General features: G+C 33.4%; 1 protein-coding gene across 2 annotated transcripts; it reads right to left on the reverse strand.

The window, feature by feature from the left end:
* Window positions 1-736: 736 nt before the first annotated feature.
* LOC139873863 (shaggy-related protein kinase epsilon-like) lies at window positions 737-4616 on the reverse strand. 2 transcript variants are annotated; one of them, XM_071861635.1, is made up of 13 exons: window positions 4335-4616; window positions 3425-3610; window positions 3235-3327; window positions 3097-3156; window positions 2701-2973; window positions 2536-2610; window positions 2374-2430; window positions 2155-2295; window positions 1982-2032; window positions 1796-1891; window positions 1397-1480; window positions 1208-1310; window positions 737-1117 (listed from the first exon to the last, which is right to left on the reverse strand). In XM_071861635.1, the coding sequence occupies exons 1-13, from the start codon at window positions 4392-4394 to the stop codon at window positions 1056-1058; spliced, it is 1341 nt and encodes a 446-aa protein (XP_071717736.1). In that variant the 5' UTR covers window positions 4395-4616; the 3' UTR covers window positions 737-1055. The 2 variants fall into 2 exon arrangements, with proteins under 2 accessions (XP_071717736.1, XP_071717735.1); XM_071861634.1 differs by having other exon boundaries at window positions 3235-3330.
* Between the last annotated feature and the right edge of the window lie 13023 nt (window positions 4617-17639).

Raw genomic sequence — 17639 nt, forward strand, 5'->3', positions numbered from 1 at the left:
ATTTTTGATCATACGAACATCGTTGTTGGTATAACGTTGTGAAGATGTTGCAACGGAAGTGGAATCGGAAGCGGATGCTTGTGAATTATCCATTATAGGATTAGTAAGTAGAGTTTAGTGAGTAATTATAGTGTAATTATAAAGTATTTTGAGATTTAGAGAGAATAGAGAGAATTAGATGGTGTGCTTTCAACCAAAACCCAATACCATCTATTTATACTAGACTTGTAGGGGTAAAATGGTCCATAAAAATTCAAAAAAATAAAAAAATAAAAAAAAAACGGTCCAAAAAACTGCAAAACGGCAACAACAACAAAATTTTGAAAATCGAAGCAGCCAAAAAAAATCCGGTTTTTATCCGGAAAATATCCGATCCGTTTCGAACGTTGGGATCCGGTCGGATCCGGATCTGATCCAGGAACCGGTTCCGGTTCTGACACAAACCGGATCCTGTCAGATCCGGTTCCGGATTATTTTTTTTGGTTTTTTTTGGGATCCGGTTTTTATGCCCACCTATAATTACAAGAGAACATACAATCTCAAAAGGGATCTTTATGGATAGTATTTAGGTATAATAGCAACATATACTTTTCATAACAAGTACTCGAAAAGGAAGACATGATATGGATTAAAATACCAGAATATGGAAGGAGTGAGACCATGGGAGTTTCAACTGCAAATTTGATTCTAACCAACATTGTGTATTTATATTAGAGCATTCAGTAGACAGGATAAATAAAAAAACGAAAAAATTAAATTCATTAGAAGTAAAGTTTCCATGTTGTAAGCTCACAAATCGAACTTAGCTACACCATATCTATACGCAAGGAAGATGTTAAATAATCTTCCGATTCGTTACAGTTAAATATATATGAAACCAACCTCCATATCCATATTTGAGGCGGGAAAAACTTGGATTAGATTGTGTAGCACACCAAATGACAGAAAGAGCAAGTATAATGACGACGACTATTATGGGCAAGTATTCAAAAACCCGACTTTCAGAACACTTATGGACAACACACACTCTCTTCATTACATTACATCATTATCATTCATTGTCTGGCATGTTCGGGTATCAACCGTTGAAGTAGTTCCGGAGGTGCATCAGCAATCTCTGTACAAAATTTATTATTATTAAATTTTCTGGATACATTAATTAAATTAGATAATATAACTAACATGAGATATAGAAATAGAGTTGTACCTTGTTGTGTGAAGTTAAATAGTGGAGGGAGGGGTTTGCCATCTGGCAAAGTAGTGTTCGGGTCTCTTAACTCGTCAAAGAATGGGTGTGTGCAGGCCTCCAGCTGTACATCAGTATACAAAACATAAGAATTTGTGTGTTTACTGTAAAAGAATTGGGAACAACGAAACATATATCGAGTTTACTTACAGCGTTACATCGCAGCTTTGGTGAGTACTGTAGTAGACGTGAAACAAGATCAATTGCTTCAGATGGCATGTGCTTCTTAAATATCTGAAAACAAAATACGAAAACGTAAACGTCTCGTGACCACATGGATAAAAGTTGGAAATTGTATATATTGTATTTATATTTATATTATATATTATATTCACATTATTTTATTCCTATATACTAAAAGAGTTCCCAAATTTTGTCGTTTGACTACCCTGTACGACATTCTGATTTACTCTTTTTTTAAAAAGAAAAACAGTAAATTTTAATTGTAGAGTAGTAGTTAGCTTCACGTTGACGTGTAATTTCCCCATAATATGTGAAGCCTAAATCATCATGAATGGATATGAAAAACTAACTGTATGATAAACAAACCTTATGCCACGGATGAGCCTTGATCTGTGGGAACTTGAACTCGGTGTAATGAGGATTCATGCACTTAATTTCCTCACGTGTTGGTGTTCCCAAAATCTAAACAAAGGATTCACACACATTAGTCTCAAATAACAAACTCAGTGTGTCTGTGACGGTATGTAAATTAGAGTTTCCGAGATTACGTACCTTGATTATCTCTACTAGTTGATCTACACCACTTTCGCCAGGGAAAAGAGGCTGCATATCATGTAATATTTGTACGCATCAGAGATATATTGGGAATTAAAATTTAAACAAAGAAATAACAACAAAATCTATTTACAGTAACTCAATAACAACACCTATAACAAGGTACGCACCTGTCCAAGAAGTAACTCAGCCAAAACACAACCTGCAGACCACATGTCAATAGCATTGGTGTATTCTGTTGCTCCAAATATCAATTCAGGAGCCCGATAATATCTCGAACAAATGTATGAAATATTTGGTTCGGCAGGTACCTGCATTCACACAACTAAATATTAATATTTACATCAAGTTTTAAATGCGTATGTATCTCTTGATCATTGTAAACTTACCAACATCTTTGCACTCCCAAAATCACATAGTTTTAGCTGATGAGTTTGTGGATTGACCTGCAAGTAACAGAGCCATTCACATTAATACATCACCAACACAACTATCGTCAAACATTAATAAGAGATATTCAATAAGCTTATTCACATATTAGTAGAACTAACCAGTAAATTTTGTGGCTTGATATCACGATGGCATACACGAATGACGTTGTGAATGTAGTTAAGACCACGACAAATCTAAACATTGAAGAACGTGAAACGATTTAGTTAATTAATGTGCATTTGCATGATTAAATAAAAGGGTACAATAATTGGTAAGACAGTCACCTGATATGTGTACAATTGTATATATAGCATAGGCATGTGTTGGTTCATTCTCACATAGTGCCTTGACATCCTATATACCGTCTCAGGTACGTATTCCAAGACACAATTCAGGTATAATTCGTTTTTGTCAGTAGTTGAATAGAAACAATTTTTCAACGGAACAACATTAGGGTGATCCAGTAAACGCATAATTTGAAGTTCTCTGTTCTTGTATCTTTTGTCTTGTAGAACCTTCTTTATCGCAACAGATTCACCCGTTTCAAGACATTTGGCCTGAAAAAAAATATACAAAAACGATAAAGGGTTATTATGTAGTTAACATTTATGTAAAATGTAGACGGCATATAGCAGAACGAAACTTCAAGTTTGAAATGATAACAATCACTTGTTAATTACCTGAAAGACAACACCAAAAGAACCAGTACCAACAACACGCTCCGCCATGTATGAGAAAGTCTGCACCATTACATATCTGATTTTTTAGCTTAAAGCTAATAAATACATTTATATTTAAAAAATGTAACCAATGATCACCTGCTTAGGCTTTCCATTCCGACCACCAACTGAAGTCACGATAATTTGACCTGTTTCAGTACCATTACCGGTTACTAGAGTCGCCTCAAAATCCTGCTTTAAATAACACACATCAGTATATACTATACAATCATTTACATATATATACTATAAATAAATAGTATATTGCAAAATAGAATAAATGTATTACCTTGTCATCAGATTTATCTTCCTTAATCTTCATTCCGTGCATTTCTTTAGGCAAATTGTCATACTCAGGTTTCCCATGTCTATCATTAGTGCTGGATGAGCTCAAAAGCATCTTTGAAGAAGCACGAGCACTCCCCGGCTGACTCAGTGATTCTTGTTTTGACCTCCGATGGCCTGAATCGGCACTCTACAAAACAAAAAGGTATAATCATATGAGTAAAATCATGTACATATATACACATCATATATTAGTAACAATCTTATTCCTAACACAATCACGTTAATATAATGTGAAAACGTCTGAAATTTTAGCTTGATGTGACTTTGTAAAATACAATCATATGTGCAAAATTTATAGAATGCATTTGAATCTTCTCTATCATATGCTCAATGATTTTGACATCCACAATAACAAACAATTTTGATGTGTTGATGGAGTATTATATTATTAATATATTAATTTATTAATATATGTATATGAAATACATCACAAAGTCAATTAAACACAATAAACAAATAAGCCATTTCTATCAACAAAATTATAAAAAAATATAACCTAACAAATTGATGAAAAAAACAAACAACAGAAGAACACATACGAGTAAGTTTCTAAAACATTTAGCTTCCATTAATTGACTGAAATTAATAAAAAGAACAAATTAACTTTTTAAAATTTTTAAATCTCATTAATTAATTACAATATTCCACACATCGAATCAAGCAAAACGATATAATCTTAGGCGTAAAAGCTAACAGATTCAATGCCACATAAATCCTTCAATGAATAATATGAACAAACAAATCGAATTCATATTAATATTACATGAACATTCATCGATCCAATCAATACAAAACAAAATTCATCAGTAAAATCGAAATTAAACCGTTAAATTAGATTAACAAAAGCTTACGTTATCCGAAACGGATGTACGACCAGAGGCGATACTCTTCAAACGACGCATCACATTCATTATGACTGATTGATTAAATCAAATTATATAAAATTGAAATTGAAATTCGTAACCCTAATTTTTCCCCTTTCTCTCACAAAATCTCACAACACGTGATTACAAATTCTCCTTGTTCTTCAACAACAAATGGAGGAGGAAACTGCGACACGATACGCAATCCTCCTCCACCTTTCTTCTAATTTATTTTTTCTTTTTTTTCAAACTAATTTCTCTTTCTCTCTCTAAAATACAAACATCTATCTATCTCTATCTCTATATCTATGTCTATATCTATAATGGTCAATGGTCAAACCTGAAAAAAGTTCAATCATTCATTCCTTGCCTCATTTCGTACACCAGTCAAACTTTCTTTATCAACCGTACGATCTCATCTTGTTTTATGGATCGACAGCTGTAACTGCACGCAAACTCTCGGTGCTAAGCGACAAGCTTTTATACGTAGTTACTAATTTACCCTTGCCAAATTATTTTTTCAGATTTAAATTTGGTGAGTTTATAATAACGTACTGATTTTAATGCGCGTGGTACAAGAGATCATGTTGTGTTTGTTTGGATTTAAAAAGTTAGACTTGGAGAATGAATTTACGTATAATTAAATGATTCGGCGAATTAAAATGTTGTCCACACAATGTTTTTCGTTGGCAGTTAGATAAATTTGAATTCTTTTGCATTCAATGTCCTTATTTCATTATTTTGTTTCAAAAAGATGAATACATTATCAGTTATGTAATTATTGGTCCTTGAAGTTTTTTAGCTTTACCAAATCACCACTTCACTTTGGGGAGCAACCATTATACATTATACATACATAGTAAAATTCTCACACTTGTACTATGTTACTTGATAGTAAAATTTTATAAAAGGATGAAATTAATATATTAATATATAATTATAATATATATTGTTAAAAACAAAACCAAAGGTAATTGTTCTAGCTATATTATATTATATCACTTAATCTAGACACATTAACGGTATCATTTTTGCTTCCCGTTTATGAAGAAGAAGCTCATTTTTGACTCGATTAGTATGCTTTTAATTGATTTTGTAATGGAAGTAATAAATTATATTAGATGGGATGAGTGGCATTTAAAGCCATTGTAATCGTTTTGTGTTTTGACGTTTTAGACGTTGTATGTTCGTTGGTGGTCTTTCCCTAGCTGCTCGATAGGGGATTGTTTTATTAATAAAATCTCAAATGTTCGAAAAAAACCATTAGCATAATAATAATAATAATAATAATAATAATAATAATAATAATAATAATAATAATAATAATAATAATAATAATAATATTTCATGTTTAGAGTGCAAAATTTACATATATTCGTGGATAAAATTTACATTCGTAACGTAATTTTTTATACTTTTATAACAAAGTTTTCTAAATCTTTTGTTGCATTAATTAAATTCGATAAAAATATGATGATGGTCAGGATCTAGAATTTATAGTGAGTGGTAGTACATAAATATAATACTCCATTAGTCTCATTTCAATAGTCTCTGTTTGACTTTTCAAGTCTTTCTTTACCAGCTTTGACTTATAATATACTCATTTGTTTGTGTTATGTATTACTTAATGAAATTTATATGAATATATTGGGCTTTAAATGTGTTTTCATTTATATCAATTTTATTAAATAATACATAACACAAACGAATATATTTTAAGTCAAAGTTAGTAAAGAAAGACTTGAAAAGTCAAACAGAAACTATTGAAATTAGACGGAGGGAGTAATATTATTAATAATTAATATTAATTTAATATTATTAATAATTAATATTAATTTTATAATAACAATAATAATATTAACAAATAGTAGTGTCTAGTTACGAGAAGGGAAGTGATCCTCACACACCACTTTTTGATCCATGTATACCTAATTACCTATTTTATTCTTAATTATACTTGAAATAATAATATAAGTTCAACTCCCTAGATTAATCTAGGGGCATAACTGTAACTTTATGAGACAAAAGTGTATATATATCAAAAAGTGTTGTGTGAGAATCACCTCCCTTACGAGAAAGAAAACAAGTTAATTGCTGGCTAATTGAGTTGTCCTCTACAATCTTCCATCTTTTGAAAACGCTTCATTACGGCTTCATCTTTAACAGTGAGAAGTCCTTTTTCTATAGCACCAATTAAACAGTCCTTCAAAAAAAGTCACTCATTAGGTTTCGTAACCCTACTTTTTCCGTTACTTCTGTTAACTATCTGTTAGTTATTTTAACAACGATTATGTCTTGAATGGCATAGTCGGTTGGTTCTAAACGTGGAATTGAACATTTTTTGACCGTTTTCGGACTGTTCTCGAACATGGTTTTGAATGGGTTTGTGGAGCGTGTCCGAAATGTTTCTGGACTGTTTTCGGACTGCTTCCATAAAGTATCCGAGAATGGGTTTTGATTATCTTCGGGACTTTAATGGGACATTTTTAGACTGTTATTGTACTGCTGTTAAACCTGTTTGATTTTATAGTTGGGTTAAAACCTATTTGGTTTAACCGTTTGTGTTAAACGCTTTAGTTTAACCGTTTAGTTGAAACATTTTTGGTTTACATGTTTGCGCTTAAACCAGGTTGATTTAACCGTTTGCGTAGGTATGTATACGTATGTATGTATGATGAATGTATGTATGTATGTATGTATGTATGTATGTATGTATGTATGTAGGTGGGTGGGTGTGTGTGTGTATGCAGGTATATGTATGTAGGTATGTATGTAGGTTTGTATGTGTGTGTGTGCGTGTGTGCGTGTATGCATGTATGTGTGTACCTAGGTATGTTCCATGTATGTCCAGATACCGATTTATGTATGTAGGTTTATGTATAGAGATTTGTATGGTTGTTAGCATGTAGTCATAATGTTTATTGTTCTTTTAATGTAGCATTTATTGATTTGAATTGAGCTTCGCATCGCACTCTAACGTACGTATATAAATAAATAAATAAATGAATATATATATATATGTATATATATATATATATATATATATATATACATACATACATATACATATTATATAAAGTGTGTGACAATAATCCTACATGTCAACTTCTGGTTAATTACTGTCACGTGTCAACTCCTCATTTATTCCTGCCATGTGTTACTCTATCAGTTATTTTCATATATTAATTGAATTATTAGATTTTCTAATTTAATTTAATTTAATTTAATATACAAATTCAGATTTAATTACCTAAAATATTATATTATATTAAATATATGTTATAATTATATTAATAATATTTACAATGTTATAAAATCATTTATAATATTTTTTATTTAAAAAAGTTATAAAATAGATATTTCCTTATTAACATTATGATATTATTTATGATTGATATTTTATATAATATAAAATTAATTTACACTTTGCGCATAAATTTAAGAAATTAAGCTAATATATTATTTGTAGAATACTATATAAACGTACGGGCTCATGTTTATTAATTGAAGTTAAACTAGTTATTTGGTAATGCTTATAGATATTTTAGATGTATGTCAACTATGCTTCATTTGAAATTTTGACATAATAAAAATTTGTTTGTACTAAAAACATATACAAAAATTAGAGATGTACATAAATTATTATTCTTAATGATTGGTTTTAAAATAACATTTTAGGAGCTCATGTTTAGTGTTTTATCGATTATTTGTCATTTGAAATTAAAATGATTCTAACGGACTCGCTCATAATTGCGTTGGTATTCACTACTAATGTTTCGATACAAAGGTTATCAGTAATAAAGGGTTTTTTTTATTGTAATTGTATTACACATTTGATAAGTATCAATATCAACATTATCAACTACTAATTTATACAAATATCGTGCAAAAACTAATATATATATATATATATATATATATATATATATATATATATATATATATATATATATATATATATATATATATATATATATATATATATATATACGGCTCCATTAAGTGAGCCAACAGTAAGCGTTGATTTATTGACTACTTGACTGCTGCTTATAGCCTAAATCGAACTCCGGACATGCTTTAAAACCCATGAAAATTTGATTCTACCATTTTCATGGAGTCTCCTTTTATTTTATTTATTTGTTTATTTATCTTTTACTCACTTTTATGTTTTTCTATTTTTTCTTGTATTATATTTCCTTCTTTTGGCCGGAGATCTCCTTGGAAGCAATCTCTTTATCCGTCGAACAGAGAGAGAGAACTTTATCTACTCTTGGAGTGTTTCACTCGAGGTAGAGAAATGACTTCTCTTTATTCAAAGATAGGGGTAGGATTGTCTACGTCTCACCTCCCCCATACTCATGCATGTGGGATTGAGTTTGTTGTCGTTGTGTAAAAAAAAGAAAAATAACCCGAAGAGGAGTTCACATTTGCGGTTAGAATTCCAATCCGTTATCACATTTGTCCTTAAAATACCAATCCATTATAATCTTGTTAAATTTTGTTATTAGGCCTACACATTTTAACTTTTGTTGCTTGTAATATTCACCTGTAATGTTAGAGGGCTTTCAACAATGACAATACTTTCTCACAAGAATTTGCCGTCACATCAGCGTCACGTCAGCACTTTCTTATCAGGAGTAATCTAGGACTAAACACTCTCAATCATGACATACATCCTCATAAAAATTAGGACCCATTATATTATTTAATTAATTAAATATACATGTATACATGCAAAAAATAACACTTAATATTCCATATATACTTAGTTTGATCCGTGCTGCTATCTGCTACAGAAGGAAAGGAACAAGGGCGAGGCGCCTAAGGCCGAAGCAGGGCGGCTCAATGACAGCTTGCTGCCATCGGCGCCCCGTAGTGCGCGAGGGAGGGCTGGGTGGAATATGGTACCGATGGGAGCGCCCTTACTGTTAAGAAATATTACCAAGAGTATGCTAATATAATTTTATCAGTTTAACTAGTATTTTTTCTTTGAAAATACGTATACTTTTTTTCTCGAAAAAAAAACTAAACAAATATATAAGCAATAAGCGACTAGGCTCAAGTAACAACAAACCAAACCTAACACACCACTACAACGAACTAAAATAACAAAAGATAAACCAAGCAGCTAAACACCAAACCAAACACAACAAAATGAAACAAACAAGAAAATTACAATATTACGAACCCAACAAAAAAACAAAACAAACCGCCTACCCGACCGCAGATTTACCCTTGCGAGATTTGGAGTCCGACGTGGAAACTGAACCGTCTACATTGTTACATGTAAGATCCTGACTTTCCTGTTGATCAGGACGCCGTCCAAAATGGTGGGACGCCGTCCCAGTGTGAAGAGCTGGACGCCGTCCAGTAATTTGGACGCCGTCCAGATGTACTGGCGGGCCTGCTATCTTGTTTTTAGATATTTTAAGGGGTATCTTGGTAATTTTACATGGGGGACGACTTAAAGGCCCCAAGATCAGTTTGGTGGAGAACTTTACTTCATTTCCACCTACCTTTTTTGTAATGACCCGCACTTTTTCGATCGATCTATACTTATAAGATTAATATTTACATAAATTAAACCTTACCAACATGATAAGCAATCCAAATTGTTGAGATTTATGTTTTCGAAAAGAGTTTTACACAACGTTTGACCGTCTAGTTTGACCGATGATATCACGAACTATATAATATATGATAATTATACGTTTGTATATATATATGTATATATACATACTTAACATGATCTAAGGATGTTTTAATACCTCATTTTGTATTAATAACAATAAGTTATAAGTATATTTTGAAACTACTAACTTAAGTTTTCAAAACGATAACCATACGTAACGTTATTTGACATAAATACTTATGACCTATAATGTTTATACATATATCGTATAAGTAATGTATTTAATCACTTTTTAAGGACTTAAATACATAAAACAATATAAGTGTATTTACAAAAGATAGTTATATTTGAATCCTCGTTCCGTTTTCTCAAGATTTCTATACGTATATCAAGGGTATATGTACCCGTATCATATCCAGCTTCTATACGTAATTAATATTGGTATATACACATCAAATCAACATCTAAATCAGCCATATTACTGCCCTCCAAGAGAGGTAACCTTGATTGGATGCTAGCATGGAAAATTTCACAAGATTACAACATAAAAATCTTGTTTTGTCCCCCCCCCCCCATTCACGAAATTTTCACCTTATATACCCCATCCATTTTTCAATTTTTACTACATCATTTCTCTAGCTAGGAACACACACTTACAAGCCTCATGCATCCCTAAGAAATCCAGCAAAAATCCTCTCAAGAATCACCTTAATAACCACCATATCAAGATCAAACAAAAACACTACAAAATACTACTTTCATTTCAAGTTTATGTCCTAAGTTGCTTCCAATCTTCAATCCAACTCCACCACTCTTTGGTTCTAGGATTTTTCTTATTTCTTACAGCAATCTTGTCCAAGTAACTTGAGGTAGTAACTTTGTTCATAACCTTATTCGATTCATATATATATAACTATCTTATTTTATGGTATACAATTTTAACAACAAGAACATAGTTTGAATGATTTCAAATTTGTTTGCAAACTAAATAGATCCTTCTAACTTAACTTTTAAAATACTTCAAGACCTATAATATATCATAAAAATATGCTAATTTAACAAGGTATAACTTGGTTTTTCAAAGAACACCTTAAAAACTATTTTTACGACGTCGGAGTGCAACCGGGGGCGGTTTTGGGTTGGATAATTAAAAACCATCTTGAACTTTGAATTGGAGGTTTATATTCTGGAAAAATGATATTTCTTATGAATATGTTAACACATAAAAATTTCATGATTTAACTCAAAGTATAAGTATTTTTAGAAAAATAATCATTTAAGGTTGTTTACATGATGGAAAATGATCAACTTCATAAGTTTCACTAAAGTTTGACCTATGACCTGTGATTTCGAATACAAACTAAGGTATTTACAGTTCATAGTCTTAAATAGAGACTCGATCCAAGGAAGTGGCAAGTTGAATCAACGAAAACGGAGTTGTAACGAAGAAACTATGACCAAAACGAGATCGGATATCTAAGACTAGTTTAGCTACGAAAATAATTGGAGAAAATTAAATAAATCACATCTTTTTAAAATAACATGATATTTTATATATATGTACTCATAATTTAATTTTATATGGTTCAGGATCACCCGTAAACAATACGAGAAGATTAATCATAAGATCCCATGATTGTACGCAACACGTCATTTGACAACACCGGTACTTTATGTACGCAACACGTCATTTGACAACACCGGTACCATGGGTCAAGATTAATCTCGACAAATACATATACGATGGGGGTTTTTATTTATTTCATTGGGGGTTTATTAAACACCTAAATATGAACCATTAAAATTGAATTACTAACATCGGACTGCTAACTACGGACTAAGAAATTATTAAAACTATTAAAAGTATAATAAGTATATATATGTGACGATTGTTTAAAATGGAAATATATTGATAAACTATATATGGATAGGTTCGTGATATCAACCGGAGACCAAGTCAAAATATATATATCTTCAAGGCAAAAGTGAGTATATAGTCCCACTTTTAAACTCTAAATATTTCGGGATGAGAATACATGTATTTTATGTTTTACGTTATGGACACAAGTAACTGAAAAATATATTCTACGTTGAGTTGTACCACTGGCATACTTCCCTGTAGCTTGGTAACTAATATTTACAGCGGTATTGTAAACGCGAATCCTGTTGATAGATCTATCGGGCCTGACAACCCCAACCGGACTGGACGACCAGTATTCAACGGTTGCATAGTACTTCGTTTCGTGACTACACTTGGTACGGTGTAGTAAGATTTCATAATAAAGGGAATATGCGACGTGATTAAATGTTAAGTATGGTTACCAAGTGCTCAACCACTTAGAATATTTTTATTAAAATGTTTATATATGAAATCTTGTGGTCTATATATATATATTGCTGCCGGCATTAAACCTATATCTCACCAACTTTATGTTGACGTTTTAAGCATGTTCTTTCTCAGGTGATAATTAGAAGCTTCCGCTGCAACATGTTGAATTTAAGCAAGATCTTGAGTATGCATATTTGTGTCAAAAATAAAACTGCATATCCGAGGAATTGTAATGTAAAATATGCTAGAAATCGTATTGTTATCATCACATGTAAAGTTTGTAAGTCTAAGATTATCGCTAAACGATAATCATCTTTATATTGTCTAAAGCTTGTATTAACATAAGAGTTATGGTTTGTAATGTAAAATAAATACAGTTGTTCTTTTAAAAATGTCGCATATAGAGGTCAATACCTCGCAATGAAATCATACGTTATCTAACTCATTCTTATGGTTAAGGACGGGTTATGACATGTGGTATCAGAGCGGTGGTCTTAGCGAACCAGGTTTGCATTAGTGTGTCTAACTGATAAGTCGTTAGGATACATTAGTAAGTCTGGACTTTGACCGGGTTTGATTTAAAAACCATTGCTTATCATTGTTGGTTAAAATTTATATGTAAATATTATGTAGTACTAATGGGTTAGTTGTTGTGTGATAGATGTCGGGCTCAAAACTTGTCATCACATTCAGCAACTCCGAATCAGAATCTTCAGATGGTGTTCCAGTCATTAACCTATCCGATGACGAAAATAATATCTTTGGGGAAGACTCACAAATTCCGGATGAACCGACTATAGAGAACCCGGAAAGTGAACCCGAGGAGGAAAGTGAACCCGAGGAAGAAATACAAGAAATTACGAAAGACAAGTTCGAACTAGGAAAGAAACGAAAGGCTAATGAATTAGAAAATTCAAATCTCGAAGAGGATGATGTGGCACCAACTCCACTAGACACTACCACCCCTATTCCTGCTATTCCTATTCGTTCTATCCCGGCATCTAGTTCTTCAGCCCCACAGCCAAAATATAGGCAGACAGCTAGGATAAGCGTTAGGCCATTCCTTGAACCTGAACGTCCTAGAAAATAGACCAAACGATGCGCTGCCGTATTAAACCATGAGATCATATAATGTTTTGTATAATATTATTAGTGTGGTTTGCTTAATGTTCGATGTAAGATAAGCATATGTAAAATAGTGAAGTATAAAATGCAATAATTTTCCATGGTTAAGTATTACTTAGATGGTAGTAATTGGTTCTGTACTAAGCTATTAAGTATGAACATTAACGGGTAGGTACTACCCTAGATATAATTATAAAACGCTAATAAGAAGAAAAGGCTTTTATAATAATACCTGGTTCATATTATTAATAAGCTATAATGTACTGTAAATATACACTACATCTATAATATTCCATGTGAATAATTATTTTCTTTTCATTCTTATAGAAGAATATGGCGCGATTGAATCGAATGATGGAACAAGAAGTCGAGGAATTCATCAACCAGCGAGTGAACGATAGAATGTTATGGGTCGAGGCTGTAAGAGCTGCTGCAGTTAACCCAAATCCTCGCGTAGGATGCACCTACAAGACTTTTCAAGCTTGCAAGCCCTCATCATTCAGTGGAACAGAAGGACCGATCGGTTTAACCCGGTGGATAGAAAAGATGGAGACTGTGTTTAAAATCAGTGGTTGTGTTGAAAAGGACATGACCAAGTATGCATCGTGCACTTTACAAGATAGTGCACTCACGTGGTGGAAAAATTATGTGAAGGCTGTAGGAGGAGATGTAGCTTATGATACTCCATGGGAAGAATTCAAAACAATGTTAATCAACGAGTATTGTCCAAGGAACGAGGTTAGGAAACTGGAAGATGAATTACGAAGTCTGAAGGTTATTGGTACTGAAATCACCAACTACAATCAGCGATTCATGGAATTGGTTTTGCTATGTCCTGAATTGGTTCCAACCGAAGAATGGAAGATTGAAATGTACAAAGATGGTTTGCCCAAAAAGGTCAAGGCAAATGTTACAGCATCGAAACCTAAGACAATTCATGAAGCTATAACCATGTCAAACGAGCTAATGGATCAGGTCATCATGGATAAGAAAGTATCCAATACTGATGTGAAGGTATCAGGTAACAAAAGAAAGTGGAATGGAAATTATGATCGAGGTAACCAACAACAATCTTTTAAGAAACAAGAAATCACGCAAGGTGCGGGTAGTGGTTTAAGCTTTGGTTACAAAGGACAAAATCCTTTATGTAACCGATGCCACAAACATCACTCTGGCTACTGTAATGTGGTATGCAACAAATGTAATCGAAAGGGTCATCTTGCTGAAGATTGTAGGGCCCTCGTTACAAATACAAATGGTACCAAGACTCCTGCCACCAATGCAAATAGAACTGCTTTGGCTACCATTACTTGTTATGGGTGTGGAAAACAAGGTCACTATAAGAGCCAGTGTCCGAATCCAGAGAAGAATAATGGATCTGCACGTGGAAGAGCATTTGTTATTAATGCTAGAGACGCGTGTGAAGACCCGGAGCTTGTTACGGGTACGTTTACCATTAATAACTTATCCGCATCTATTATATTTGATACTGGTGCCGATAGAAGTTACGTGAGTAGAGGCTTTTATGCTAAATTGAATTGTTCATCATTACCTCTAGATGCTAAGTACATGATTGAGTTAGCTAATGGTAAACTAATTAAAGCCGATAAAATTTGCCGCGATTGTAAAATAAATTTAGCCGGAGAAACATTTAAAATTGACTTAATACCCGTAGAATTAGGAAGTTTTGATGTAATAGTCGGCATGGACTGGATGTCCAAAGTAGGAGCTGAAGTTGTGTGTGCCAAGAAGGCAATTCGCATTCCTTGTAAGGATAAAATGCCGGTGATGATTTATGGAGAGAAGGGTAACTCAAAGCTAAAACTCATTAGCTGTTTGAAAGCCAAGAAGTGTTTAGAAAAGGGATGTTATGCTATTCTAGCACATGTTAATAAAGTCGAAAAGAAAGAAAAAGAGAAGTGCATCAACGACGTGCCTGTGGCAAGAGATTTTCCTGAAGTTTTTCCGGAAGAGTTGCCGGGATTACCTCCATTTAGATCTGTAGAATTTCAAATAGATTTAGTACCAGGAGCTGCACCAGTTTCCCGTGCTCCATATAGACTTGCACCATCCGAGTTAAAAGAACTTCAGAGTCAGTTAAAAGAATTACTGGATCGTGGATTTATACGACCAAGTACTTCACCGTGGGGAGCTCCGATTCTATTTGTTAAAAAGAAAGATGGATCTTTTAGGATGTGTATAGATTATCGTGAATTAAATAAGTTAACTATCAAGAATCGGTATCCACTACCGAGAATTGATGATTTATTTGATCAACTCCAAGGATCGTGTGTGTACTCGAAAATTGACCTAAGATCAGGCTATCATCAATTACGCTTCAAAGAAGAAGATATACCGAAAACTGCTTTTCGGACACGTTATGGTCATTACGAATTTTTGGTCATGCCGTTTGGGTTGACAAATGCGCCAGCTGTATTCATGGACCTCATGAATCGAGTTTGTAGTCCATATTTAGATAAGTTTGTTATCGTTTTCATTGATGATATTCTTATCTATTCCAAGAATGAGCAAGAGCATGAGCAGCATTTAAGGTTGATAGTAGAGTTGTTGAGAAAAGAACAGCTATATGCTAAATTTTCTAAATGTGCTTTCTGGTTGAAAGAAGTGCAATTTCTTGGCCACGTTGTTAGTAGCAAAGGAATTCAGGTTGATCCAGCAAAAATTGAAGCCATCGAAAAATGGGAGACTCCTAAGACACCAACGCAGATACGCCAATTTTTGGGTTTAGCCGGTTATTATAGAAGGTTTATTCAAGATTTTTCCCGAATAGCTAAGCCGTTGACAGCGTTAACGCAAAAAGGGAAGAAATATGAATGGACCTCTGAGCAGGAGAGTGCATTTCAATTACTAAAGAAGAAGTTAACTACGGCGCCTATTTTATCATTACCAGAAGGGAACGATGATTTTGAAATATATTGTGACGCTTCGCGACAAGGTTTTGGTTGCGTTCTTATGCAACGGAAGAAAGTTATTGCATACGCATCCCGACAATTGAAGATTCACGAGCGGAACTATACGACTCATGATCTAGAACTGGGAGCAGTCGTGTTTGCATTGAAGATATGGAGACACTACTTGTATGGGGTTAAATGCACTGTGTTTACTGATCATAAAAGTCTTCAACATATTTTTGATCAGAAACAGCTGAACATGAGGCAACATAGGTGGGTCGAGTTAATAAACGACTATGATTGTGAAATTCGTTATCATCCCGGGAAAGCGAATGTGGTGGCTGACGCACTAAGCAGAAAGGAACGAGAACCAATTCGAGTACGAGCGATGAACATAAAAATTCGCATGAATCTCAACTCACAAATCAAAGAAGTTCAACGAGAAGCACTTACTAAAGAAAACATAAGAAATGAAATAATGAAGAAGTATGAGAAGCAACTCGTTATACGGGAAGACAGAATTCGATATTTTGCAAACCGTATTTGGGTACCGAAGTTGGGTGGATTAAGGAAGTTGATATTGAATGAGGCACATAAGACAAGATACTCGATACATCCTGGAGTTGGAAAGATGTACCAAGATCTTAAGACACATTATTGGTGGCCTAATTTAAAGATAGACGTTGCAACATATGTTGGGGAGTGTTTAACTTGTTCCAAAGTCAAAGCAGAACACCAAAAGCCGTCAGGGTTACTTCAACAACCAGAAATCCCAGAATGGAAATGGGATGGTATTACCATGGATTTCATCACGAAGTTACCAAAGACTGCCTGGGGATACGACACCATTTGGGTGATTGTTGATCGTCTTACCAAATCTGCACATTTCTTGCCTATAAAGGAAACGGATAGAATGGAGAAATTATTACGATTATATATAAAGGAAATAGTTTCAAGGCATGGAATACCTATTTCCATTATATCTGATCGTGATAGTAGATTTACCTCAAAGTTCTGGCAATCACTACAGGAGGCACTAGGAACTCGTTTGGATATGATCACCGCATATCATCCGCAAACTGACGGGCAGAGTGAAAGAACAATTCAGACTCTTGAAGACATGCTCAGGGCATGTGTGATCGATTTTGGAAACGGATGGGATAAGTATTTACCGTTAGCAGAATTCTCATATAATAATAGTTATCATGCGAGCATTAAAGCTGCACCATTCGAAGCACTGTATGGAAGGAAGTGTAGATCTCCTATCTGTTGGAATGAAGTAGGAGATCGACAAT

The sequence above is a fragment of the Rutidosis leptorrhynchoides genome, chromosome 1 (assembly GCF_046630445.1).
Source record: "Rutidosis leptorrhynchoides isolate AG116_Rl617_1_P2 chromosome 1, CSIRO_AGI_Rlap_v1, whole genome shotgun sequence".
NCBI lineage: Eukaryota > Viridiplantae > Streptophyta > Magnoliopsida > Asterales > Asteraceae > Rutidosis > Rutidosis leptorrhynchoides.

What these genes read in the sequence shown, in the direction of transcription:
- LOC139873863 (XM_071861634.1), bottom strand. Translation starts at nt 4,394, where the DNA reads ATGAATGTGATGCGTCGTTTGAAGAGTATCGCCTCTGGTCGTACATCC. An exon ending in CTGAGTTACTTCTTGGACAG is followed by an intron (nt 2,033 to 2,154) that starts GTGCGTACCTTG and finishes CATGATATGCAG; the next exon opens with CCTCTTTTCCCTGGCGAAAG. An exon ending in CAAAGCTGCGATGTAACGCT is followed by an intron (nt 1,311 to 1,396) that starts GTAAGTAAACTC and finishes ACTGATGTACAG; the next exon opens with CTGGAGGCCTGCACACACCC.